This window comes from Ahaetulla prasina, chromosome 9 (genome assembly GCF_028640845.1).
Source record: "Ahaetulla prasina isolate Xishuangbanna chromosome 9, ASM2864084v1, whole genome shotgun sequence".
NCBI lineage: Eukaryota > Metazoa > Chordata > Lepidosauria > Squamata > Colubridae > Ahaetulla > Ahaetulla prasina.
The window spans coordinates 25,186,847-25,214,585 of record NC_080547.1 but is presented as its reverse complement, the minus strand read 5'-3'; the positions used below and the strand labels follow the sequence as shown (position 1 = coordinate 25,214,585).

The 27,739-nt window shown below is 41.8% G+C and overlaps 1 protein-coding gene across 1 annotated transcript in view; it reads left to right on the top strand.

Moving 5' to 3' along the window:
• ROBO3 (roundabout guidance receptor 3) overlaps positions 1-27,739 on the top strand; it is a 226,396-nt gene that overhangs the window by 123,699 nt on the left and 74,958 nt on the right. Inside the window, exons 3-6 of the mRNA XM_058194558.1 lie at positions 12,583-12,740; positions 14,101-14,221; positions 15,064-15,202; positions 21,259-21,386. Of these exons, the coding sequence (XP_058050541.1) occupies positions 12,583-12,740; positions 14,101-14,221; positions 15,064-15,202; positions 21,259-21,386 (546 nt within the window). The remainder of the gene's footprint in view (positions 1-12,582; positions 12,741-14,100; positions 14,222-15,063; positions 15,203-21,258; positions 21,387-27,739) is intronic.

Genomic DNA, 27,739 nt, shown 5'->3' with positions numbered 1-27,739 from the left:
GATTGATGTGATCCAGCCCTCCCCTCCCAACAGAAGCTCTACAGCAGGGGTCCCCAAACCTGGGAGCTTTAAGACTTGTGGACTTCAACTCCATAGCTGGCTGGAGAATTCTGGGAGCTGAAGTCCACAACTCTTAAAGCTGTCAAGTTTGAAGACCTCTGCTCTACAGAATGTGGATGAAGGTATAAATCAGGAACTGATAACTGAGCAGTGAAAAGAAGGGAAGATTTTTGGAGAAGAATCAAAGCCATTTCATTTGCTTATCTATGAGCTCCGGGAAATTCCAGGCAACCTTTTGATTCTGTGTTGAGATCACCTAAATCTTCCAGGTTTGCTATAAAAGATTTTTTTAAAGAAAAAGTAGCATGTCTTAAGACAAATCTATTTATTTGCGCAGGACTGGACTAGAATTTTAAATTTTAATTTGGTTTTAATGGGGTTTTATTATTTTTATTGCAATTTTTAACATTCGGCCTTATTTAATAAGTTTTTTAAATTGGTGTTTTATTCTGTATTTATATGCATGTTTTTTTATTAGGCTGTAAACCGCCCTGAGTCCCCTGGGAGATAGGGCGGTATATAAATATGATTAAATAAATAAATAAATAAATAATGTCCAGAATAAAAAGATGTGAAAACCGAGGCAGTTAAATAATCTCTCTTTAAAATTAGAATTCTTCTCTGAAACTAAGGCTTAAAGCTGCCCATCTCATAAAATGGAAATCAAGCTGTGAGACAAACCAAAGGACAGAAGTAAGAAATCGGTGACCTTTCAGTCGTATAACCTTCGTGAACTTATTATTCAGAAACTGAATTTTTTGAAAAAGAAGTTAATTTCTAGTATTGAATAAATAATGTTTTGTTTCTCTGTGATTAAGTAAAAACAAATAGGGAAGGAGGGAGGGAATGTTGGCTAAATAGATAATGCCTCCAAGTCAGGCTCAACTCTTTCTCACCTCATGAATACAGCAATGTAATTTTTATAGCTTCAATATGTAAATAATTTGCCATTCTTTCTTGCAGAATACATTTTATTTCCCCCATCGAGCCTACAGCCTTGAAAACTGCTGGTTGAATTCTATCCAAATCCTGATCAGGTCCAACCTTGCTTCAAATTTAGGAAAGGTCATCCACGTGCTGTGGTTTGCTGGGATGTGTGCTTTATGGCTATTTCCCCATTTCCCTGAAAATATGACCTACCCTGAAAGTAAATCCTAGCTTGATTTTTATACGTACGCCCAATATAAACCCTAGCCCCAAAATAAGCCCTAAATAAGTTCCTGAAGGCCTCTGACTGTGAAAAGGAGGCCTGGGGTGACACGTGCAAGTGAGGTTAGTCAGTGGATGACATCCCCTGAAAATAAGACCTGGCGCCTTTTTTGGTTGCAAAAAAATATATAAGACAGGGTCCTATTTTCAGGAAAACATAGTATATTACAGGTAGTCCTTGATTTATAACTACAGTTGAGCCTAATACTGAGCCGTGGTGGTACAGTGGTAAGAATGCAGTACTTCAGGATATTTCTGCTGACTGCCGATTGTCAGCAGTTCGAATCTCAGCAGGCTCAAGGTTGACTCAGCCTTCCACCCTACCAAGGTTGGTAAAATGAGGACCCAGATTGTTGGAGGCACGGTGCTGACTCTGGAAAACCACTTAGAGAGGGCTGTAAAACACTGTGAAGTGGTACTGTATTTTTCGGAGTATAAGACACACCTTAGTTTTTGGGGAGGAAAATAAGAAAAAAGCTGATTGGCAGGTGGAATACCCCCAATCAGCTGTTCCCGAGGCGAATTTTAGCAACAGGTTCCTTGGTTGTAAGCTCTGTGCCTTGCTTTTTTGGGATTTTTTTTTCCTGCCTCTGAAACTCTGTTTCAGAAAAAAAAAAATTCTGCCTCTGAAAGCCTCCAAAACAGAACTTCAGAAAAAAAGCCTCTGAAGCTCTGCTTGAGAGCTTCTTTTCTGAAGCTCTATTTGGGGGCTTTTTTTCTGAAGCTCTGTTTGGGGCTTCTTTCTGAAGCTCCATTTGAGGCTTTTTTCCTAAGCTCAGTGAAGCTTTTTTTCTGAAGCTCCATTTCTGATGCTTTTTTCAGCCTCTGAAACCTCCATTTAAGAAGCTGGGTGGGGCTACATTTGGAGTATAAGACGCACCCAGATTTTCACCCTCTTTTTTGGGGGGGAAAAGGTGCGTCTTATACTCTGAAAATTACGGTATATAAGTCTAAGTGCTATTGCTATCTCTGTCGCTAAGTGAGACATTTGTTAAGTGAATTTTGCCCCATTTGATGACCTTGCTTGCCACAGGTTAAGTGAATCACTGAAGTTGTTAGATTAGTGACAAGGTTATTAAATGAATCTGGTTGCCCCATTGGCTTTGCTTGTCAGTTGTGATCACATGACCCCAGGGCATTGCAACTATCTTAAATATGAGTCAGTTGCCAAGCATCTGAATTTTGATCACATGATCACGGGGGTGCTGCAACGGTGTAAGTGTGTGAAAAACGGTCCTAAGTCACCTTTTTCAGTACCGCTGTAACTTGACACTAAACGAACTGTAAGTTGCAGACTACCTGTATATTATATTAGATGTGTGTTATATGCCACCCTTCTTATTTGACTTCCACGCCCAATGTATTAATCAACTCAGACCAGGGGTGGGTTCTACTTACCTTTACTACTGGTTTGCATTTGTACCCGCTCGCGTGCACGCACACTCCTTGGCGCATTCGCAGATCACTTTTGATGACGTTCGGGTCAGTGGGCGGAACCTCCCGGAGGTTTTACTACCGGTTCTATAAAACTGGGGGCAACCCACCTCTGCCTCAGACAGATAATCATAATGGTCATTCTAATTGGGGGAACTTGTGAACTTAGGCTGGACACACCTAGAACAGTGGTGGCTTCTACTTCATAACATAACAACAGAGTTGGAAGGGACCTTGGAGGCCTTCTAGTCCAACCCCCTGCCCAGGCAGGAAACCCTACACCATCTCAGTCAGATGGTTACCCAACATTTTCTTAAAAATTTCCAGTGTTTGGAGCATTCACAACTTCTGCAGGCAAATCGTTCCACTTATTAATTGCTCTAACTGTCAGGAAATTTCTCCTTAGTTCTAAGTTGCTTCTTTCCTTGATCAGTTTCCACCCATTGCTTCTTGTTCTACCCTCAGGTGCTTTGGAGAACAGCCCGACTCCCTCTTCTTTGTGGCAGCCCCTGAGATATTGGAACACTGCTATCATGTCTCCCCTAGTCCTTCTTTTTATTAAACTAGACATACCCAGTTCCTGCAACCATTCTTCATATGTTTTAGTCTCCAGTCCCCTAATCATCTTTGTTGCTCTTCTCTGCACTCTAACTTTTTAACTCTTTAACTTCTGATAATGATGATTCCATAATCTGTGCTAAGGTTCATGAAAGCCACGTCTCCTCTTCTTTAAATTCACTCTGATATGGGAAGGGAGACAGAGGTCATCTAAACTGGTGTCAGCCTTACCAGGTAGATCGGACAGGAAAAATGAGCAGATAATCTAATTCTACTTTATTGTAAAGGGGGGATGCTTAAGCGCATCAGCATGCCTACCATCCCTGTCCTAATGTTTCCTTTTATTCGTATCCATTTCATGTATTTATAATTATGTTTACACTTGTATCTGCCATAAAATACATGCTTGATAAAATACAAATAAATAAAAATAAAATGAACAGTCCTACAAATCGTACAATTCTCCCAGACATGGTTGTTCCAAAGGAAAAACTTGTTGAACTGAAGAAGCTTCTTGGATGAGAAGCGAAACGTCCTCAAGGAAAAACACAGACAGTCCAATTGCCTTTTGAAAAAACACCTTTTGCCCAGTTCTCTTTGCATCTCCTTTACAGCCCAAGAAAATAGGGGGGTCCTTTCGGATTCAGGTCCTTGCCCACCCCTCTTGCAGGCTACAAGTGTCTTATCTGATCATTCCTTTGGCAGCATCTCTTCCTTCTGAAAATTATGATAATGTCTGCAGTTCATTGGACAGACTGCAGTGCATCTCCTTCTAATTCAGTCAACTAGAATGGAAATTAGTTTTCTGGTCTTTCATATGACAGAAAGGAAGTTAAAACGCTACAGCACGTGTATTGCATTCAGAGCGTGATTGATCCCGTCAGTTATATCTCTGATTAAAAGGATCACCAGTGACAGGAAAGACCTTGAAGGTTTTTTTTTTTTTTGCCAGTTAAAGTAAATCATCAGCAAGCACCTGGCATATTACAGAAGACTGGATGTTAATAGACATCAGTCCTGGTCATCATGGCCAGAGGTTTCAGAAGTTAAATTTTGAAATGTATGGGAAGGCATTGAGTTCCATATCCTGGAGAAAAGAAGATACGAACCACTTACCTGATTAAGGGTAGTATAGTTTATCAGTTCAGCATCTTGGCTGAATTCTTAAGCCCATCTCTGGTTCTTCTTGTCAGTTTTGGCGTCACCGAGAATCCGCACTTTCTCCCTTCTGAACAGTTTCCGGGCACAATATTCTGCTAGGAAAGAAAGTTGACGACCAATGATTGGCCCATTCCTATTCTAAAGACCACTTAGTAGTAATGATGGCAATGTAAGTAATAACTGATTGCTGGCACATGGTGCTTCTTCTGCAATGTAAGATCTGGGAACCGTGACCTCAAGGGACGTGTTGCTTAACTAATATTGTAAGCATTTTACTACGTTGCTGCGTCCAGTTCCCTCCAAAGGCATCCATTTTGACAAAGCTCTTGGGTTGTAGGCATAAATATTTAATAAGTAATATATCTGTATTTTATTGCTCATTACCAGCAAGATTATTTCAGTATATTACACTTAGGTATGAATATTTATGGTATATTACTCGGCGCAAAGTTAAATGGCTTATTGACACACTATTAATGCCTAGTAAGCATACAAATATTTCAAAAAGTAGACAAAATCCTAGCACTTTTCTCTCTCCCTCCCTCACTGGTTGTAGAGTAGGAATGAAACAACGGTCAATACAGGGCATTTAGCTGAGAGAGATTTGAGGATTATCCCAAACAGATATGAAGATTTTTCTCAAATGTTCAGGTTAAACATCATAGGTTACTGTGAGCAGACATGACTATGTCTTTTGGGGTATCTTTTTCAGCCTTAATAGTATTGAATAGAAGGCAAATTGGTGTTCCAAAGACAGGCCAAAATCTGCTTCTCAAACTCACTCAATTCAAGGCTTCCAGAAAACCTATCATCATAGCCTGAAAACCAAGGGCTTTTTGTATAAAAATCTGTATTTGTTGGCATAGTGCCATTGAATATGGAAGCTTCATCTATTTTTTTGGCTAACAGTTGTTGTTAGGTATCTCCACACAGATCTGTGAGACAGTGGAGAACAGAGGGGCGTGGTCCATGGGATTATGAAGAATTGGACATGATTTAGTGACTGAACAACAACAACAATGAATTTATTTAGCTCTCTTTCAAAAGCACCTAAACTATAAGTCCCACCACACATCTTTTTGCACAGACAGGCTTAATGATATGCTTTCTTTTACTGATTCTAAATCTTCAACCTGATATTCTTTGGGTGATCTGTAAACCCAAGTATTAGAAGTTGCCTGCAGGCCAATTGATGTTTTGTGTGTTGAGATTACATACAAATTCCCAAACTCCAAGAGGAAAATTTCTTCTGCCTTTTCACGAAATCCTTTTTCATGAAACCTTCCTTACCTCATCTTTTTTTTGGTGATCCAGGCAAAAATATGCTCTCCGATATTATTAGCTACATCCTTGCCCTTTGTGTTAGCCCAGTTCTCCCGGGCTCAGTTTATCAGCTTGGTGTTCCAACCACATTATTTAGCCAAGAAAATGTTGCAGTGTAATAATATCTCAGGTCAAATGAGTTGTAAAGGAGTTGTAAGTAGCACCCAACAACAGTTTGAGAGAGGGCTAAATAATGACAAAGCTCTTATGACAAAGGGTTTTAAAAATAAGTAGTCTTCTTCTACTTTGCACCTGCTAGTTAAGAGGAGAGTGTGCTTCAACTGCCTGGTATAATGGAATCTTTCACGTTTCAGTTTTCTAATCGGTTATTGACTCTTTAGACAATTTGTTTGATTGTGTAACATCAACTCTCAGCAACCATATGGCAAGAGTTTCTCAAGGAGGATCCTGTCTCCTACCTGGTTCTTCATATCTGCCAATGGTGGCCTCACCTCTGTTGTTCTGAGTCCATTCTTTTTCTCAACTTGAGCAAGCTGGTTGGGAAATTCTGGGAGTCCCCACATCGTAAAGTTGCTGAGGTTGAAAACCATCGCTTTAGACACTTGCTGCTAACTCCAGACAACTGGCTTGGCCTCCTCTCTGTTCCTATTTTCAGGGGATCATTTCCCCAGGGGCCGGGGGATCAGTACATGGATGAATAGTCATATGCATGTCCAAAGCACAAGGCAAACCCTCTGGAACCATAAAGTCAGGCGAAATGAAATGTTGTTTCTGCCGTTGCTCTTTTGCTGGCTGCAGCTACTCTGGTGTGTTTTACAAGTCCAGGAAATCTCTGCAATGCCATAAATAGCCTCTGACAGGCAGTTGTGCAATAAAGCCTTGACATTTCCCTGTAATGGTTATAAAATGCTGAATTATTTTGGCAAGCAGCGGCTGATTAAGAAACAACTCAGAGAAGGAATAATTAGTTGTGCAGTGGTGAATACATGAGGCAGCCTAAGGGGCAGTGAATTTGTGGGGTGCTTAATAATTCAGATGAAGCAGAAAGAGACTGAGGAAAAAGGCCCAGACTTCATCTGTGAAAAGCCACAAACCTGCCTGCCTTTGTTTCATCAGCAGGTTGTCATGACAGGCTGCTCCTTCTAAGTCTTGATAGATAGATAGATAGATAGATAGATAGATAGATAGATAGATAGATAGATAGATAGATAGATAGATAGATAGATAGAGATGGAGATATAAATTTTATTTTTTAACACAAGCCAACATAAAAATCTCATCAATCCAGTTGCAAACTGTTGGTGAGGTGTTAACATATCTTCTTGTGCAATTTCAAAATAAATGTTCCTTTCATTCATTTGTCTTACATTGTCCAGGTCTCTTACTCAATTAATTTTTAATTAAACAATGGTATTTTATCTAGTAACATTATTCATTCCATTCTCCTGACCTTAACCTTTTCCAATTCTTTTCTAGTGCTGGTCCTTCTAAATCTTGATGATGGTGTTTTCCTTTTTAATATCTTCCGTATTTCTTCCGTTGCCTTCCAAATTAACCCATTCTCAATACAGTGTTTTGAGATTCTGTTTTGGGAACAGATTTAGAGCAAAGATGCGGGCAACCCATCCTCGATTTATGAGGAGGCTTGGTGACCACCTTAAAAGGAAGCCCCCAATTTTTTCCCTCTCTCATCACTGCTAGGGAGCTAAGACTCTTACAACCATAGGAGATATGCTTTTTATCCAACCAACTGGTGTGTGTGCACATGCAAACATGAATGAATGAGAAACCTTCAAATCAACCCCTTCTGCAAAACAGTGAAGAAACTCCTCTTGCTTTGCAGATACCTCCCATCTACCACCCCACCCACCCCACCAGCTAAGGGAAAAAAAGTAAAAATGGATATTGTTTTTGAATATTTGGGAGAAAATACCTGTGTTTCGCCGAAAATAAGATCCTGTCTTATATTTTTTTGAACCCTGAAATAAGTGCTTAGCCTTATTGTCATGCGCTCAAAAGCCCGATTGGGCTTATTATCAGGGGATGTCTTATTTGGGGGGAAACAGGGTAACACAGCATCTTATTTATTTATTTTATTTATTTTATTTTATTATTCAAATTTTTATACTGCCCTATCTCCCAAAGGACTCAGGGCAGTTTACAGCCTAATAAAACATAAGAATAAATACAAGTTAAAACAACATTTAAAAAACTTATTAAATTTAAAACTATTGTTAAAATGATACAAAACCCCATTTAAAAACTAAATTTAAAACTAAAACTAAAACCCTAGGCCAGCCCTGCACAGATAAATCGATGTGTCTTAAGCTCGCGGCGGAAGGTTCGAAGGTCAGGAAGTTGGCGAAGATGCTAACCAAAACCTTGAAGCGCACCCGAAAGGCCACAGGTAGCCAGTGCAGTCTGCGCAGGAATGGTGTCACATGGGAGCCACGAGGGGCTCCCTCTATCACCCGCGCAGCTGCATTCTGAACCAACTGAAGCCTCCGGATGCTCTTCAAGGGGAGCCCCATGTAGAGAGCATTGCAGTAATCCAAGCAAGATGTCACGAGCGCATGAGTGACCGTGCATAGGGCATCCCGGTCTAGGAAGGGGTGCAACTGGCAGACCAGGCGAACCTGGTAAAAAGCTCTCTTGGATACGGCCGTCAAATGATCTTCAAAAAACAGCCGTCCATCCAGGAGAACGCCCAAGTTGCGCACCCTTTCCATCGGGGCCAATAACTCGCCCCAAACAGTCAGCCGCAACTGCAACTGACTGTACCGGGGTGCCAGCATCCACAGCCACTCCATCTTGGAGGGATTGAGCTTGAGCCTGTTTCTCCCCATCCAGACCCGTACGGCTTCCAGACACCGGGACAGCACTTCGATAGCTTCGTTGGGGTGGCCCGGGGTGGAAAAGTACAGCTGAGTGTCATCAGCGTACAGATGGTACCTCACCCCAAGGCCACTGATGATCTCACCCAGCGGCTTCATATAGATGTTGAACAGGAGGGGCGAGAGAATCAACCCTTGCGGCACCCCACAAGTGAGGTGCCTCGGGGTCGACCTCTGCCCCCCTGCCAACACCGTCTGCGACCGATCAGAGAGATAGGAGGAGAACCACCGATAAACGGTGCCTCCCACTCCCAATCCCTCCAATCGGTGCAGCAGGATATCATGGTCGATGGTATCAAAAGCCGCTGAGAGGTCTAATAGGACCAGGGCAGAGGAATAACCCCTATCCCTGGCCCTCCAGAGATCGTCAACCAATGCGACCAAAGCCGTCTCCGTGCTATATCCGGGCCGAAAGCCGGACTGGAATGGGTCTAGATAGACAGTTTCCTTTGAGCTTCTTGGATGAGAAGCGAAACATCTTCAAAGAAAAACCAGAAAGTCCAGTTGCCTCTTGAAAAAGCGCCCTTGGGACTCCCATTCCTTTGGCCTAAGAACCACCATTCTAGTATTCTTACCCTTAATTTAGACACCACTGTTTTATAAATGTTGCTTTAATAATAAAATTAATCTGCATGGGGACTATATTCCATCAATGTATTGATAGTCCCATTCTTGATACACCCATATACATTCTGACTGGGCTCAGTGGTACTATTATCCCTTTTCTAATATGTGATTTCTCACCCCCTTCCTTTGTGGACTGCCAAACGTAGTGTGCTCCAAAGTGATGGTATTTGCAACTTCAAGTGTGAAATTTTGCTAGGGTAAGATGCACTCTACTTAAATAAGAAGGAGGATGGCCCTTGATACAGAGTGAAACAGACTAAAATGGATTAAGATGGGCTCCCTCCAAGACGGAGTGGCTGTGGATGCCAGCACCCCGGTACAGTCAGCTGCACCCGCAGCTGACTGTTGGGGGCGAGTTAGTGGCCCCAAAGGAGGTGGTTCGCAACTTGGGCGTCCTCCTGGATGGACAGCTGTCCTTTGATGAACATCTGGCGGCCGTCGCCAGGAGGGCCTTTTACCAAGTTCGCTTGGTCCGCCAGTTGCGTCCCTTCCTTGTCCGGGATGCCTTATGCATAGTCACTCACGCTCTGGTTACGTCTCGGCTGGGTTATGCAATGCTCTCTACATGGGGCTGCCCTTGAGGTGCACCCGGAGGCTGCAGTTAGTCCAGAATGCAGCTGCGTGAGTAGTAATGGGAGCCGCTCGTGGCTCCCACGTAACACCACTGCTCCGTAGTCTGCACTGGCTTCCTGTGGTCTTTCGGGTGCGCTTCAAGATTCTGGTTACCACCTTTAAAGCGCTCCATGGCTTAGGACCCGGGTACTTACGAGACCGCCTGCTGTTACCCTATGCCTCCCACCGACCCGTACGCTCTCACAGAGAGGGTCTCCTCAGGGTGCCGTCCGCTAAACAATGTTGGCTGGTGGCCCCCAGGAGTAGGGCCTTCTCTGTGGGAGCATCGACACTCTGGAATGAACTCCCCCCTGTCAAGTGCCTGATCTTCGGACCTTCTGTCGTGAGCTAAAAACATATTTATTTATTCAAGCGGGACTGGCATAACAGTTTGATTTTATATTGGGGTTTTATTAATATTTTAAATTTTAAATTCATTTTAACTATCAGCCGTTTAGTAATTGCTATATTTTAATTCGTTTTAATTGTATATATTTTGTATTTTATTTCTGGCTGTACACCGCCCTGAGTCCTTTGGGAGAAGGGCGGTATAAAAATTTAATAAAATAAAATAAATAAATAAATAAAATAATAAATCAGCCTGCAAAATTGACTAAAGACTAGAGATTGAGAGGGGATGAGATCTCTGCTTCCAAAGAGGTTGGTGATCAGGAAAGAATTTCTCTTCTTGAATTGTTTAACATCATTCTTAGATGGTAGGGTTGAAAGGATCATGTTTGGAGCCTAAGCATATTCTCAAATGGACCATTGGATTGCAGAATCAATCTGAGTCAGTCACTGGGACCAAAGGTTTATTTTTCCAAGCTTTTTGGCTCATGTTGGAGGCCATCATCAGGGATATTCTCTCTCCAGAATATGTGCACTGGGCTGTTCTACACATTATATTTATATGGTTCCTGGTTGTGTGTGGCTTTTAGTTGTTAATTAGGGTGTTGATAGCCAGCTATTAAATCATTAGTTGTTGTTTTCTTGTGATGCTGCGCCTTTGCTTCCTAAGCACTTTGTAAGCTGGTGGTAAATCAGCACTCCTGTTGACTGACAAGAGACCTGTTTGCCAGGCTTCAGACATTTCTCTGGCTATTTTTGTCCCTGCTCATCCAACAATATTGGTAGCTGTGAAATTGAATGCATGTCCTTGTTCATTGCAATGTGAAGCTAACAATGAGTTCAGGTCTCCTCATCTAACCCTTTGCTCATGTTCTTACAATCTAGTAGTTAACCTCCCCGTCTCTCTTCCATAGTCACAGGGGCAACCCACGCAGGGAATCTAGTAGATTACATTACTCCCACCTCTAAATGATCATTATAGTCCATGTGGATCATTGAATCCCATATCCCTGCCTACTTTTCTTGCCGTAATGAAATGTGTGCCTTGAGTTCATTGTGTTATAATATGAGCCGCGGTGGCACAGTGGTTAGAGTGCAGTACTGCAAGCTACTTCTGCTGATCACCATCTGCCTGCAGTTTGACAGATCGAATCTCACCAGGCTCAAGGTTGAGTCAGCCTTTCATCCTTCTGAGGCCAGTAAAATGATGACCCAGATTGTTGAGGGAAATATCTGACTCTGTAAACAGCTTAGAGAAGGCTGTAAAGCACTATGAAGCAATGTATAAGTCTAAGTGCTATTGCTATAACCAATGCAGATATTTCCTTCTCTCTTTGCCATGTACTTACTGGGCAGCAATTAAGGTTTGGAACCCTACTGCTGCTTTGATGCTTTACATGCCAAAAAGCTCCCAACATAGAGCTCGTTGCCTCGGGCATGCAAGTTTGCCCTGGGGAAGGCTCTATTCAGATTTTTTGCAAGCCACATTTGCTTTGGAAAAAATGTCCAAAGAGATTACGCTTGCTTAGGAAAATTGCCATATTGCACTTGGCAAAGGTGAGGCGTATTTTGCTTGCAAACTCTTGTGCATCCCTCTAGGCCATATGGCAAAGCTGGCCCTATCGGGGCATACAGCAGATAGCAGAGGGAGCAGCTGTTAAGTCGAGTGCTGTTTCCGACGTGGGAGTTGTTAGTTCCTGATGCCCTTAAAGCTGAGTCCGGATAGCAGTGAGGAAATGAGGTGGAGGGAGGTATGAAATACCACAGTGATGGAAAGCATTGGGGTCAGCTCTTTGCAATAGGACAGGAAGGCCTGTTTTGGTGAAGAGAGTTGGAAAACAGGCCTTTCAAGGAGATCTACATCTTGCTTTTTCAAAATGTATAATTTGCTGGCTTTTTGGATTATTAGAGACACCTATAAACTTTTCCCGCCACCATGCAGTACTTTTTAAAGGAAGCTTCCTGCTATCTTATCTGAGACATTATTTGAGATATTATTCCTGAAGGACGCAAAGCAAGATTATCATGTGTTTCCTTGGCTCCCAGTCTTATCCCTTCTGAAGGAATCCAAAGGTGCTTTTTCAAAAGGCAACTGGACTTTCTGTGTTTTTTCTCTTGAAGACATTTTGCTTCTCATCCAAGAAACATCTTCAGTTCTGGCTGAATGGTGAGGAATGCTTCTTGGATGAGAAGCAAAATGTCTTCAAGAGAAAAAAATACAAAGAAAAGTCCAGTTGCCTTTTGAAAAAGCACCTTTGGGACAATCATGACCTAGATCAGGGAGTTGAAGTCCACAAGTCTTCAAGTTGCCAAGGTTGGAGACCCCTGACCTAGATGACTGAGGATCTCCACAGATACTTCTGAAGGGCTTTCACAGCCTTTCTTTTTCTTACAGTCTTAAGAGATGACTTCCGGCAGGCTCCCAGTGATGTGGTAGTAGCAGCTGGTGAGCCAGCGGTGATGGAGTGCATCCCACCAAGAGGCCATCCGGAGCCCACCATATCCTGGAAGAAGAACAGCATCCGCATCAGTGATAAAGAGGAGCGCATCACGGTGAGATTGAGCATCTCTGCTTTTTGTGCACACGTTGCATATTGGGATTGAAAAATTTAAAAAATGCCTTGGGCTGAAACTTCTATAAACAGCTTCTGATCAATAGGCCAAGTTGACTTCTGGTCCAGGACACCATTCCTAAGCTATCATTCTTCCTAATCAATTAAATTCCCACCACAGTGGTATGTAAACTGCTCACTGGAGGATTAATAGTTTTCTGTCATCCACATATGGGATGAAGAAACAGATTCCATGAAAACAAAGTTTTTCTAGGCTCTTGCTATGTTATCTTTCATCCTCTTTTCTCACATGGAAAGGAATAGTAAATGAGGAATAAAGGGACAGCTATGGGGAAGATGAAGCCTCAACTCATCCCTGGAGGTATTAATCCAAGTTGGCTGTACACCGCCCTGAGTCCTTCGGGAGAAGGGCGGTATAAAAATCTAAATAATAAATAAATAAATAATAAATAAATAAGTTGTGCCATCACAGTTTCCCTTTGGGTGGAAAAATAATAAACGTGGAAAGGAAGTCACTACTTCTCAGCCTGCTTTGTGGCAACTGGGAGGCCACGGAACGACCACCTCTTTCCCAGTTAGCATGCTCTGGTCCTTTCCATCAAGCAGTGCCATCTTATTGGATACCAGAGTTTTGGCTTTTTGGTGGCAGTACCTGCCATATAAAAGAGGGAAATCAGAAAATCCAGATGGCCCCAATGCTGTTGGGCTTTTGCAGCACTTCAAAGACCTGGCTGTATCCCTAGCATTTGGATCAGGAATGTTTTCTTTTGGGGGGAGTTTATTGTTTTAACCTTGGGTGTTTCATGTTGTGGGGTTTTTTTCCCCATCTCTGTAGGTCACCCAGAATATATAAATAAATTGCCCAGATTATATGATCATGGCACCAAAAAATGAGTCTGATGACTAGTAGAAAGCTTGACTAGGTCACTTATGACATGGAAGCAAGGCCAGAGTGCAGGGATGAAATCTACTTACCTTCCCTACCGGTTTGGAAGTGCACGAGCCCCACGTGCACGCTCACTCCACTTGCACATGCATGTGTGCGCATCATGTGCGCATGCGGATCCTCTGCGCATGTTCAAACCCTTCTGCATATGCGCAGAGGGTAAGAAACAGGTTACTTCCTGGTTAAAACCAGGAAGTAATGACAACCGGGCATGTGGGTGGAGCCTCACGCCACCATCACTACCGGTTCTCCAAACCACCTGCCGCCATCACTGCCGGTTTGTCCGAACCGGTAGCATTTCACCCCTGCCAGAGTGCCATTTTCCATCAAAATATAGGTCTAGGAAAGGTCTGTGGATGGAGACCTTAGAGCCTTTTCTTGACCTTCTTCTTAGATCCGAGGTGGGAAGCTGATGATGTCCAACACAAGAAAGAGTGATGCTGGAATGTACATCTGTGTGGCCACCAATATGGTAGGCGAACGGGATAGCGAACCGGCAGAACTGGTGGTGTTTGGTACGTAGAAACAGGGTTCTGGTGGACTCTACTGGAAAAGAGGAAGAAAGTAAATTTCCTTGGGTCCAACTAGATGAGACCATGGAAAAACTATATTTTAAAAAAGTTTAGAAGTTGTAGGAATGGAAATGAGGGAAATGAAAGAGGATAATTCTTTTCACATGTGTAGGATTAATCGGTGGGGCTATCACCAAAATTGGGTTGAACCACTTTTTCAATCATTTTTCAATTTTCTTTTTTTCCTGGATTCTCTTTTTTAAAAAAGCTATTGGGCCACAGGAGTGGAGTCAGATTTACAAGATAACCGAGTTGAGTGCTGGGTCTGTGCAGAGATTCACTCAAATCATCGTCTTGATCAAATCACCAAATCCGGTTGATCAGTTGACTCGGATGCTTTGAGATCAATTTGATGCACATTTGTGCAAGTCCAAGTCATCTTTTCTTCCCCTCAAAATCAAATGAACAACTGAAATCAATTTGATTCAGTGCCTCAAAGGGATGGTTTGAATTGAATTGACTCAACTCATCCCATTGCATTAACGATTCGAATCCAGTCTTGGGTGATTCACATATCCTTATGGATTGCTTGCATGAGGGCTAGGAAATTAGGTTGAAGTAGCCCCAGGCCCATTAGTCATTCACTGTCTCCTACTCAAATTCTTTTTCCTGGGACTGAAAACATGCTTTAGTCATCTCTCTTTCTTTCCCCTAGTCTCAATCGCATCTCCTTTAATTATAACAGGGAAGGTGAAACTGAAATCTCAACACTAGGTCCAAAACGATATGTGTCTCTATATCCTGCTCTTGTCCTTTGCTTTTGAAACACTTTATGATCCTGACAGAACGGCCCACTTTCATCAAGAGGCCCATCAACCAAGTGGTCCTGGCCGAAGACATTGTGAATTTCCACTGTGAGGTGCAAGGGGATCCAGTGCCAACATCCCGGTGGCGAAAAGAGGAAGGGGAACTTCCTCGAGGAAGGTAAGTGACAACTGCAAGTTCTCCATTCATCTTTAGGGTTCTTCCTGTAGATTGAACTGTGGAGTCTTGGTCTCTCTGAGCTTGTGGTTTTCTTGCAAACATTTCATTACCCAAGTAGGTAATGCCTTCAGTGCTAGAAGGGAGTGGGGTTTGCTCTCTGTTTATATACAATGGCTTGTCCTGTTAGTGTTGGTAGGAATGTTGTTTTCTTCTTGGTAATTCCTTGATTGGGGTATTGTTTACTGCTGGATTGTTGGCCCGGTATTAATTCTGATGTCAATCTCTTCTTATGCGGGTGTTGATTACTGGCAAGAGTGTTTGGGTCTTTTTGTTTCCTTTTTAGCTTTTCGGTTGTCTTTTTTGAATGGTGTGTAAATGTTGTTTTTCTTTTGTGCTAAAATCTGTCTTGTCATTTTCCTCCCGTACAAAAGTACTTGCTGTTTTTCTACCGTATTGTACCACTGTTCAAGCTTTTCTGATTTCTGTTTTCTATTGATGGCTCTTTGAGCAAAGCTGAGCATTGGGAGTAGGAGTTGGGTCTTGTGCTGTTTGTTTTGCTTTGTTATCACTCAAACATTTCTGCCACTCAGAGCTTTCTTGGATGGATGTAATGTTATGTGGGAATGACAATGGGAAACAGGAGAAAGAACTGCAAACTAGATGACTGTTATGTAAAGGTATCTCAGCCCAGAGAGGTAAACAGGCTGTGAGAAGCATCTCGAAAAGGAACCCATCCTATTTCCTGAAAAGTAAAATTAAAGGAAGGGAGAACTGCTCTCAGATTTGCTAGATTCTGTTATATAGTAACATGACAGTAAAGATAGCAATTACAATAGCAGTTGCAATAGCACTTATATATACTGCCTTATAGTGCTTTACAGCACTTTCTGGGTGGTTTGTCACAGTGGTGAAATGTAAAATTTGTTACTACCGGTTCTGTGGGCATGGCTTGGTGGGGGATAATGTGACTGGGTGGATGTGGCCAACTTTTTTTTTTTTACTTTTAAAAGCATTTTTTCTACAACTTCTTTGGCCGAGCATGTAGAAAAAATGCTTTTAAAAGGCTCTGACGACCCCAGCTGAGCCACACGCTCATCAAAGGGTTTTGTTTTTTTTACTTTTAAAAGCATTTTTTCGGCCAAAGAAAAAATGCTTTTAAATAAAAAAAAACAAAAAACCCTCTGATGATCGCGCGGCTCAGCTGGGCATGGGGTGGCAGGGATTTTTGCTACCGGTTCTCAGAACCACCCGCTGCCATCGCTACCGGATCGGGCAATCCAGTCCGAACCGGGAGCATTTCACCCCTGGTTTGTCGTAACTTGCCTCCAACAAACTGAATCCTCATTTTACTGCTCTGGGAAGGCTGGAAGGCTGGGTCAATCTTTAACCCTGTCAGGCTCACACTGCAGTACTGCACTCTAACCACTGTGCCACAAGGTAGTAAGGTAGTATTAATATTCATGGTTTGTGCTTCTTGTCTGAACTACCTTGAAAGTCTACACTTCACAAACTCAAAAAGATATAGGAAGAATTCTTTAACAAGGCTCCTGTAGGTTTGATGGAAGAAGTCAGGGAGGCTGTGGACTGCAGGAGAGAAGATTATACAATGAACAAGAGAACCAGGGGTGAAATGCTCCCGGATCGGACCGGCTCGCGCAATCCGGTAGCGATGGTGGCTGCTGGTTCAGAGGACCAGTAGCAAAAATCCCTGGCCCCGCCCCCCCTGCCTCTGCTGAGCCGCACCATCTGCAGAGGTTGTTTTTTTTTTTTACTTTTAAAAGCCGGTTTTGCTTCAGCCGAAACAGGCCTTTAAAAGTAAAAAAAAGCCTTTGAGGATCCCGCCCCTTAGCTGAGAGCGGCAAAGACTTTAAACTTTAAAAAAAAAAAAAAAAGTCTCCTCTGGCAATCTCACCTGAGTTCCTCATCAGCAGAACCTTACTTGTACATGTTTTCTACAAGTAGGAGTAGAGATTCTAAGGCACTTACCTGATTACTGATGAATGCATTGCTCTTTTTCCAGCCCGAAAGCAGTTTCACTTTCAGCCAGACAGAATCAATCGCTTAGCTAATCTATTTCCTCGGTGATCAACTGGCTGGCTTTGCTGGCTGAGGAACTCTGGGATTTGAAGTCCAAAATGAAATGAAATGAAATGAAATAATAAAATAAAAATTTGTGCAGCTTTCTGAGATTTGGTGTGTTTCTGTAGTGTTTCACTCTAACTACACAAACACACAAAATCTCAGAAAGCTGTATGTGGCATTTTGTGTGTGTGTGTGTGTGTGTGTGTATCAGTTGTGTGTGTGTAAAGTGCGAAAGTTGATTTTTGAGCTTTTTGTGGCTGTGTGAAGTGTGAAGTGCAGCTGCTTTTACATTGTGTGTGAGTCAGTTGTGTTGTGTGTGTGTAAAGTGTGAAAGTTGGTTTTTGGTACCTCTTATTGTTTTTTATACTTCGTTAATTATTTTTATTATTTATTGTTATTGGCCACGCCCACCCAGTCATCTGACCACCAAGCCGCGCCCACCAATTAAGCCACGCCCACAGAACCGGTAGGGAAAATTTTTAGATTTCACCCCTGAAGAGAATCCTCATGAATATCTATGAGCACCTAGCAATAGCAATAGCACTTAGACTTCTATACCTTACAGCCCTCTCTAAGCAGTTTACTGAGTCAGCATATTGCCCCTAGCAATCTGGATCCTCATTTTACTCACGTCAGAAGGATGGAAGGCTGAGTCTCCCTTGAGCTGGATCGAACTCCTGGCAGTGGGTAGAGTTAATGTGTCACTCTAACCACTACACCACCATGGCTCCCTTCCTTCCTTCCTTCCTTCCTTCCTTCCTTCCTTCCTTCCTTCATCCCTCCCTCCCTCCCTCCCTCCCTCCCACCCTTCCTTCCTTCCTTCTTTCCTTCCTTTCACCCTCTCTAAGTGGATTACAGAGTCAGCCTATTGCCCCCAGCAATCTGGGTCCTCATTTTACCCACCTCAGAAGGATGGAAGGATGAGTCAATCTTGAGCCAATCAGGATCAAACTCCTGGCAACTGAAATTATTCAGTTCTTTTAAAAAAAAAACAGAAGCAAATTCATCAAACTGAATAGGAATCGATAGAAAAAAATGCAGGAGAACTTGTAAGGATTGCAGGAGATGGCTTTTTCCCCTTAGCGCTTCTCAAATAGCTTTGGCCTCCTTCCTTTCCCCAGTTGTAAGTGGAGGGCCATCAGCTCCTTTGCATGTTAAAATGACAAGTGCAAGAAAGGACAAGCAGTAGCAATAATGGCTGACAATTCTTTGCTGATTCGAAGGAAGGCTTCTTTTGCCATGCTGCAGAGTCTGAAAAGGTCAGTCGATTACTGTCAAAGTGTTAGTGTTGAAATGGGACCATTGTTCAGATATCCTTGTCTTGATTCCAGGGTGACAAAAGAGCTTAATCCCCTGGATAATCATGCATGAGGCACAACAGAGCTGACAGTAAATATCATTACAGGCAATTGCACTAGTTGCTGTATAGTTAAAGGCATCTATTTTTCCCCCCTTCTGAATGCACTAAGAAGATGGAGCACATTTTTGAAGACTGGGAATGGAGAATAAGTTTAACGATGAGAAGGAAAAATAGGTTCCGCATATGGAAACACAGAAAGTCACTGAACGTGATTAAATCAGATAATACAATATGGAGATAACATGGTTTTTCATGCAGAATTCAAAGGAAGGTGATAGTTAATAAGAATAATTGTGCGGAATTTGCTCTCTAGTTTTATTTTTTAATTATTCCTGGCAGCAGTGGAGCACATAGCTAACATGCCTAAGAAGAAGCACATCTAGTAGAACATGCTTCTTCCAGTAGAAGCATGTCCAATTGCTCAGTAGAAGAGGTCATCCTTTGTACCAGACCTGGCATGGAGCTAGTCTTCCACAACTGACCTGCAGAGCTATAGCTTGGAAGAAATGATGTAGAGTTGGGTTTTACATTAATAAATTCCATGATTCAATGTCTAGTATTTACTTCAAATCAGAGGTGAAATCCAGCAGGTTCTGACATATTCTGGAGAACTGGTAGTGGAAATTTTGAGTGGTTCAGAGAACCAGCAAATACCACTTCTGGCTGGCCCCAGACTGGGGTGGGAATGGAGATTTTGCAATATCCTTCCCCCGGAGTGGGGTGGGAATGGAGATTTTGCAATATCTTCCTCCTGCCATGCCCACCAAACCATGCCCGCCAAGCCACACCCACAGAACCGGTAGTAAAAAAAAATGGATTTCACCGCTGCTTCAAATGATCTTTGATAACTTGAGTTTTAGGAATGAACTGGGCTGAGATCTTGAGAAATCAGTCCAGTCAGTGACAATCATTCTTAGAACTGTAAGAAAAGTTGATAACTGTAGTCATTCTGAGTGCAAATCATTGTTTTTAGAAGCTAAAGATTTCTCATGTACAAAAAAAGATGAGAGAAGTTCATTATCCAAAATAACAAAGTCTTGTTCTCCAAACATCAAATAGTTTAGCGCTCTCCTTCTGTCAATCTGGGAAGATTTAGTTATCTTTTCTGCAAGCAGTTTCCTCAGGGTAAGATCAGTTCCAGAACAATTCCAATAATAAGGGTTTGTTCTACTGCTAGGAGAATATTTTGCTCCTGGAAAGAAAAAAAAAGAACAACTTGGCAGACAGAACCAGAATTTTTATTTTTAAATCTAGAGTTCTTGAGGCCTCGTTTCAAATGCTCACGAGACCTTTGCGGTTTTTCTGTGGTAGTGATGGTGGTGGGCAAGATATTCAGAGAGTCAACCTCCTAAATGATATTGTGTTATATTGACTTTTGTAATGTGTTTAAAATGTGAAGTGTAATGGAAATGAAACGTTTGCTACAGTATGCTGAGAAATGAATTTGATACTCGGCTGCTTATTGTAATGATAGCTGCTCTGGGATCATCTATATAAGTATCAAAATATATAGCATTGCCTCTGCTACAAGCACTACTACTACTAGTCTACTACTACTATATGCTGAAGCCTGAAATTTAAGATTTGGTTTGAGGGATAAATTGCTTCTAGACCAGCCTGTTATCCACCACCACCCCCTTTTTTTTGGTAATATTTTTAATTATTAAATTAAACAGAATAAAAACATGTAAAGAAAAATAAACAAAGCTAAGTCAAAGAAAAGTGGTAAGAAAAGAATAAAGGAAAGGGAAATAGAAAAAAGAAAGACAAAATATAAAGAAATGTCTTCAGATTGAACTACAACAGTTATAAATGCATTTGAATGTTATCCTCTCTAGGATTACATCATAGCATAATCTACCTTTTCTAATCATCAAATCCATAAATCACAAATACATTTTTTTCTGTTTTCAGCAAAAAGTCTTTACAGGGTTTCCAGTCATTTGCACATGCAGCTATTGTCTAGTTATTGTAGGAGATGACCAGACCAATCAGGGTCTGGGAGGGAAGGGTCAAATGTGTCATAAGTCCCTGCACATCTGCAAGAGATCTGAGCCCATCACCTTGAATTCCTTTCTTAACTCCTGTTCATTTTCCTTGACCGATAGTAGCTCAGATTCTTGTAGAGAGCTTAAGCTTGCAATAAATCTTTATACTCATTTGAACTGCCTGAATCTTCTGATTTCCCCGGCGCTTGACAGTTATCTTATTAAACACACCAATTTTGCCAAGTCTGCAAATTCTGTCATCTTCACCTACCAATCCTCCATTGCGGATGTTCCAGCGTCTTTCCATTTTTGTGTATATGGTCTGGAACAGGGGTCTCCAACCTTGGCAACTTTAAGACTTGTGGACTCCAACTCCCAGAGTTCCTCAGCCAGCAATGCAGGCCTCATAGGGAATTATAATGCAGAGTGGTGAAGTTTGCTTTATCACTTATTTGTTTATTCAATTTTTATACGAAAGAAAGTCACATGAATCAAGCTGTTAAGATGTCTAAATACAGGTTAACGGTTAAGGGCGTTGTGTGATTCCATCTCACGGTGGCTTCTTCCAGAAATTAACCATGGTTTAATACAGCCATTGACATCCTTTTTTTTCCTATAAAACCAAGATCGGAGATCCAGAATGACAATAGCTTGCGCATCAGCCGAGTGACTGCAGAGGATGAGGGGACCTATACTTGTGTGGCGGAGAACAGCGTGGGAAAATCTGAGGCTTCGGGATCCCTCAGCGTTCATGGTAAGTATGTATGAGTGGGCTGCAGAGTCTGGCTGCTCAAAAACTATGATCAAAGAAGTCCGACATGTATGAGGGTCATGCTGTCCTTGGTGTAACTATAGCTAAAACAACTTTGTTTGCTGGAGGGTCAGCAGTTCTGATCAGTCAAGGCAGATACCCAAGGGTTGATTGGGACAGAAAGTTAGTAAAAGCAGGGATTAATATTCACACGCACTCCAGCTACCTGGGACTAGAGCTTCCAAACTAGGGTCAGGACAAATGGATGTTGTAATCCAAACATCCAGGAAGCACCCAATTCATGACAGTTCCAGAAGGAGATCAAGGAACATGTTGCGTATGTTTCTTGTATAGCTCCTCCCCACCTTTCCCCTCCCTTCAATATAAATCATATGCAGATAATCCTTAATTTATGGCTGGTCGCTTAGCAACCATTCAAAGTTACAAGCAACCCTGAAAAAGCTACTTGTGACCCAGATTTGAAGCTCTGATGTGCTCAAGTTTTGGACGCTCAGCAACCAGCCCACATTTATGGCCATTTACAGTGTCACATGACCATGATTTATGTTTTTGACAGAAACCAGGTTTGCTTCCAGTTTCCGGTAAACATGCCTCATAGCAAACAATGGGTTCACTTAACGACTGCACCATTCACTTAATGACTATTGGGGGAAAAAAGGTCATAAAATCACTCACAATCAGACAGTGATCCACTTTACAACCATCACAACTTACGACCAAAATTGCAAGCTGAATTATGGTTGTAACTTGAGGATCCTGTGTTGCTTTTGCTCCCAGCTGCCTCCCATTCTCTCTCTCTCTCTCGTTTTTTTGGCGTTTTTTTTTGCAAACCATGCAGCCACTTTATGATTATGCTCCTATAATTTGACAATAAACTGCAAAATAAAAGCTTAGAAGTTTCCAGATTTTTAAAAATAAGAATTGAAACAGTTGAGTTTAGCTTCTGATAAACGCAAAATGAAGTTTGCTTTATTAAAAAAAATGGGGAGAAGAATTAAATATCCTGGGCTTTCCCCCTCCAAAATCATCATCTGGAATGTTCCGCAGAGCAGCTGGGACAACACATCCATACAGGGTAGCCCAGTCAGAGAACGAGCCTCTAATCTTGTTTAAAGAAATGTGCAGCTACTTAGAAAATAGCTTTCAGTCACACTGTTTGCAGAAGAGTACTTATTTAACAGAAACAAGCCAATATTTTATTTAAAACAAACAAACAAAGCCTTTGAAATTTACGCACAATAAAATTTCTGTCCAGTTGCTAAAGGTTGAAATTGAAACTAAAGAAAGAAGCCCAACCTCTAAAACTCACCCTAAACAGATAGGCATTGTAATATTGGTCTCTGGGCCTGCATATCTCTAAGAAGAAGGGATACCTTGACCTGAAAATGCTCTGAGCACATCTGCACTTTCTTATTTGTTGCTTAGCTTGCAATATCAAAACATGCAGTGTATAATTTTTTTTAAAAAAATGCATATGTAGCTTGCTCTGCTATGGACAACGACTGTGGTGGAATCTGATGCTGAGATGGAAATGGGAGGGGCTCTTTCCCAAGGAGCTATTTGGCAGATCATCCTGAAGTCCATATTTTTGCAGAAAGAGGTCCAGAAGAGATCCTCCCTAAACCTAAATCACAGGATTGATCTGATAGTTACTATTCAGAGTGTGTTTTGGTCTGGTAAGATTAATGTCCAGCGCAAGGAACCAAGGCCGACAGGATGAATTTTTCAGAGTGGTTTCTTCATTGCTGTTTGCCCATAGACAGGAATCTTGCCAGACTAAAGCATTCTTTGCATAATGATCAGATCAATGCTGTGAAGGTTTAAGGAGGATCCCTTCTGGGCCTGTTTCTGCAAACCAAAGACTCAAAGCTGATCTGCTTCTTAGCTCCTTGGGAAAGTCCCTTTCCCTCCTCCATCTCTACACCAGATCCCACCATAACTACTGAGGTGCGGAGGTCATGCTGAAAGAGATTGTTTTGGTCCAATTCTTAAATGACTAAATGTGTGCCATCTTGATTTTGGTGGACAAAGTATTCCACAAAGAAAGGGAAGGCCAGCTTGTGGCTCCCTGTTCCCTTAATCTCTCATGGGTTGGAATTCCCACCTTACCTTTCTCAGTTAGATGGTATTAGATGAACAGATTCCTCCCTGGAGCAAGTTGTCCCAGAAATAGAGAAGATCCAAGTTCTAAAGCAGGGGTCTCCAACCTTGGTCCCTTTAAGACTTGTGGACTTCAACTCCCAGAGTCCCTCAGCCAGCTTTGGGACTCTGGGAGTTGAAGTCCACAAGTCTTAAAGGGACCAAGGTTGGAGACCAAGGTTGGAGACCCCTGTTCTAAAGGGCTTTGTAGGTGAACTGAATCAAGGATTTTATATTGATCTGGCAACTAGATGAGTGCACGTTTGGCCTCTAATACCATTATCCTCCAATTCTCTAAGCATTCATGTCAGCCTTATTTAATCAAACGCATCTCATACTTTTTTATTTTTGTTTTTCTCATATGTTCTCTTTGGTCCAGTTGGCCCATTCTGTAAGTATTCATTTCATCACATATCATTGCTGCATGCTGGTGTGGGTTAGGGTACATGAGTCAGGTTTTTTTGCATGCTTTTTTTCTTTCTTTCAAGTCACAGTGGGAATGGATTGATTTTTATAGAGGACGGGATAGACTCTTAATCATTTTTCCTGCTGTATCAATGAACTAAATGAGTCATAATCTTTGAAACAAATTAGGAAGTATAATATTGTGGGTACAATCTAGGCAGGGGTCTCCAACCTTGCTCCCTTTAAGACTTGTGGACTTCAACTCCCAAAGTTCCTCAGCCAGCTTTGCTGGTTGAGGGACTCTGGGAGTTGAAGTTCACAAGTCTTAAAGGGACCAAGGTTGGAGACCCCTGATCTAGGGCATATTTTTTTCAAAAGATATAGTCTCATTTTATGTGTCATCCAGGTAATGACACATAAAATCGTACCCTGATCATGCAATCAATTATATGTCTACTGGCTGAGTAGTCCTATGATTTCATGGAGATATTCGAGTAAGTGAGTATTATATTGCAATCACACTTTCTTAATTTCCTTGGAATACCAAAGTTCAACCCTAATGTTATCTGGATCGTATTTTCATCATTCTGCTTCTTAAAGTTTGTGGTTTGGGGGTTTAAAAATAAAGAACATGGAATGGTTTCTTCTTATGGATGATGGAACAAAGAGATGCTAGGTACTGTCGGCACCTAGCAATGATACAAGTATTTGTGATAGTTAAAATCCTAGCTTACAAAAAGCAAAAGAGCCAGATGTTTCTCTTCAGAGACAAAGTAGAGAAACAGAATTTTTTTTTATTTACATTTATATCCCGCCCTTCACAAAACACAATTTGCTTCCAAAGTACAAATTCACAAAACAAATTTGCTTCCAAAGTACAATTGCTAAATAATCAACCATGTCATTTGCTAAATCATGTTGGTATTAACAGGGATGTGTTGGGTTGGGTTTGAATAAGCAAAGATTGAAGGATGGTGACTGGTACCTCCCAACATCTCACTTTTATCTGAATGGTCAGGTAAACTCAGGTAAAGGCTTAGAAAACTCTGGAAAAAAACCCGGACAACCCATTCTAAGTTTGGTTGAGTTATTGTGGTTGTTAAAAGAAAACTAGAAAGCAATTAGGAGAAGGTGCAATTGATTGGGATATTTCAAGACAATCTATTTAAGAGATAAAGTACCAAGGGAAGTTTCCAGTTTATATTTTTTTTCTTCAATGTAACAAGATTCATAACAAGGTTCTCCTTTATTACACTTTGCCTACTAACTCCGAGAAGTACATGTCCTTCTCTCAATTTCCTGCAGTGCTAACATTCATGTTTCAACCATTCCTTTGGAGGAGAGGTCTTAACATACAAGCCAAACTTTCTCTTCTGGTGTTTTTCAAACTTGGCAACTCTAAGATGTGTAAACTTCAGTTCTCACAATTCCCAACACAGCTTAATTTAAGATGCATAGACTTGAGCACTCAGAATTTCCCACCGAGCATGCTCTAAGATGCGTGGACTTCAGCTCCTAGAATTTCCCAGCCAGCATGCTTTGAGATGTGTGGACTTCAACTCCCAGTGCACACAACGTAAAGTTGCAAAATCTAAAAATCACTAGTCTAGCTTAGTGTTGTTTTTTTTTGCATTGCAAGCTCTTCTTATAAATAAATTAGAAAAGGAGATTCATGTACATAAGCAAACACATATTCTCCCATGATATGTTATTTAAGTAGACCTAACATGACAGCAAGCCAAGATCAACCAGCATTTGGGATAAACAGAAGGTAGCATTTATCATGAGCAACAAGTCATAGTTTTTGGAATAGGGAGTGCTCTAAGTTTCAACATAAGCCAATGACTTTGGCTAAAGATCAACACATGATTGACAGGGCTTATAAGGTAATATGCATCCGTTCATTCAACAGCCTATGGTTTAGCGTGTTCTGCAAGCAGCTTAAAAGATTAATATGCATACAGGGAATTCAATACAGTTTGCAAATTTAGCTGTCTTCCCATAAAATCTTCCAGTTATACACTGCAGCTATCCATTTATGTCTGGAACTGAACAGCACTGTCTCTCTTACTCAGTTCTTCCCTCCAAGGTATTTTCATGAAGCATATTTATTTAGAAAGTTTATAGATTGGATTTCAACAAAAGGTTCTCCCAGCAGTGCACATAGTTAAAAGCAAAAGAAGTTAACCAATCCATTTCAGTGACTTTTTAATGTAGCACGGGTGAGTTTCCACAGATGGATATTCCATCCTGAATTATGGATCAGCCTTTCATTTCATGTTTTGAGGCTTTGGAGAATGCAGAAAATATCAATGAGGAGGTCAAGAGAACAAGGTTGTTCCTATAGTATAGACCTAATAACACATTCATTCCTTCCTTCCCTCTTTTCTCCTCCCTATTTCTTCTGGGCTGTATATTAGATTGTAAATCCCTCAAGGCAGGAACTTGCTTACTGACAGCCTTGTAAAAATGGCTGCTTTTATTGCACCATTCGATTTTCCTCAGAATCCGTGCACTTAGCCGAAAAAGGTTCTTATGAGCCTGTGAAAAATTTCTTTGGTGAGTTTGCACATGGAAAAAGTTGTGTTTGCTTGCAAATGAAACGTTGCACTTGGGCTTAAGACCGGCCTGCCAGGCAGACTCCTTTGTATCTCCGGTTTGCAGATCCCTAATAGCCCAAGTTAAAAACAGGCTCTTCTGTTGCTTCTGATGGCTTTGGAGGGAGGTTGGCAAGCCTCCTCCTCAGGTATCTATTGTTTGGTGCGAATAAATCAGCCTGCAACAAACAGCAGGAGCCCTTGTAGCTGTGCAGATAAGAAGCCCAAAGGTGAACAAGAAATGCTAGAAGAGCACTACCCCCCCCCTCCTCCTCCATCCTTGGCTGTGCATCCAGGAAGGCAGGTCAATTTCCTGCCTTGGGGATGGAGAGAGCAGGAAGGGGCGGGAGGGGGGTTGTCTTGTTTTGCCATCATCTCTTATCTCCATGCTGGATTTGTGGGCAACAGGAACATTTCCTCAGGCATACCAGGTCAATCTTGCCCTTGTTTTATCTTTCCCCTTTGAAGCAAGGAAGTATCAAAAAAAAAAACCACCAAAAAACCAAAACAAAACAAGGCAGAATAGTGCTAGGGGGCAGCGATGAATTTCCTGAGATCACCAGATCCTTTCCGTCATCCAGCTTTGACTGGCCTTTGAAGTAACTGGGGCTGCTGCTGCGTCTGGCTGCATTTATAATTTGGGAAGGGGCTTTCCCAGCAATTATTAACCAAAGAGACAAATTAAGAAAAGCTGCCCCTGCTTCCCTCCCATTTGCATTTTTATTTGATTATAAAGCAGGTGGCACCAGCCGGTTCTTGCTCTGAAAGGTCAAAGGTGCCTTAACTTTCATCCAGGCACATGTTGGAGCAAATGGCCCTTGACCAGTCACCCACCCCTGGGTACAATATCCTGAAACTGCTGATTTCTGCTGGGCCAACAGAATAAATCTTGAGCTACCAATAGAAAGGGTCCATCTAGCTCCACAAATACATCCTTGCCCACTGATTGCTTCAACATTGGTTGTGAAGACAAAGGCTGACCTTCAACGAAATGCTGGAGTATTCTTTGTGTTACCTCCCAGCCTGTCCTCCAAGATTTACGATCCTCAAGACAAGAGGCTGCTTCTCAATGCTCCGAGGAGCGAAATATAACCCAGAGGCTCAAGTTATAAAACTGTAGACTGTTGCATCGGTGGGATTATTTGACCCCAGGCTTTTGATCGTTGAGGGACGATTGGGTTACCTGCCATGATC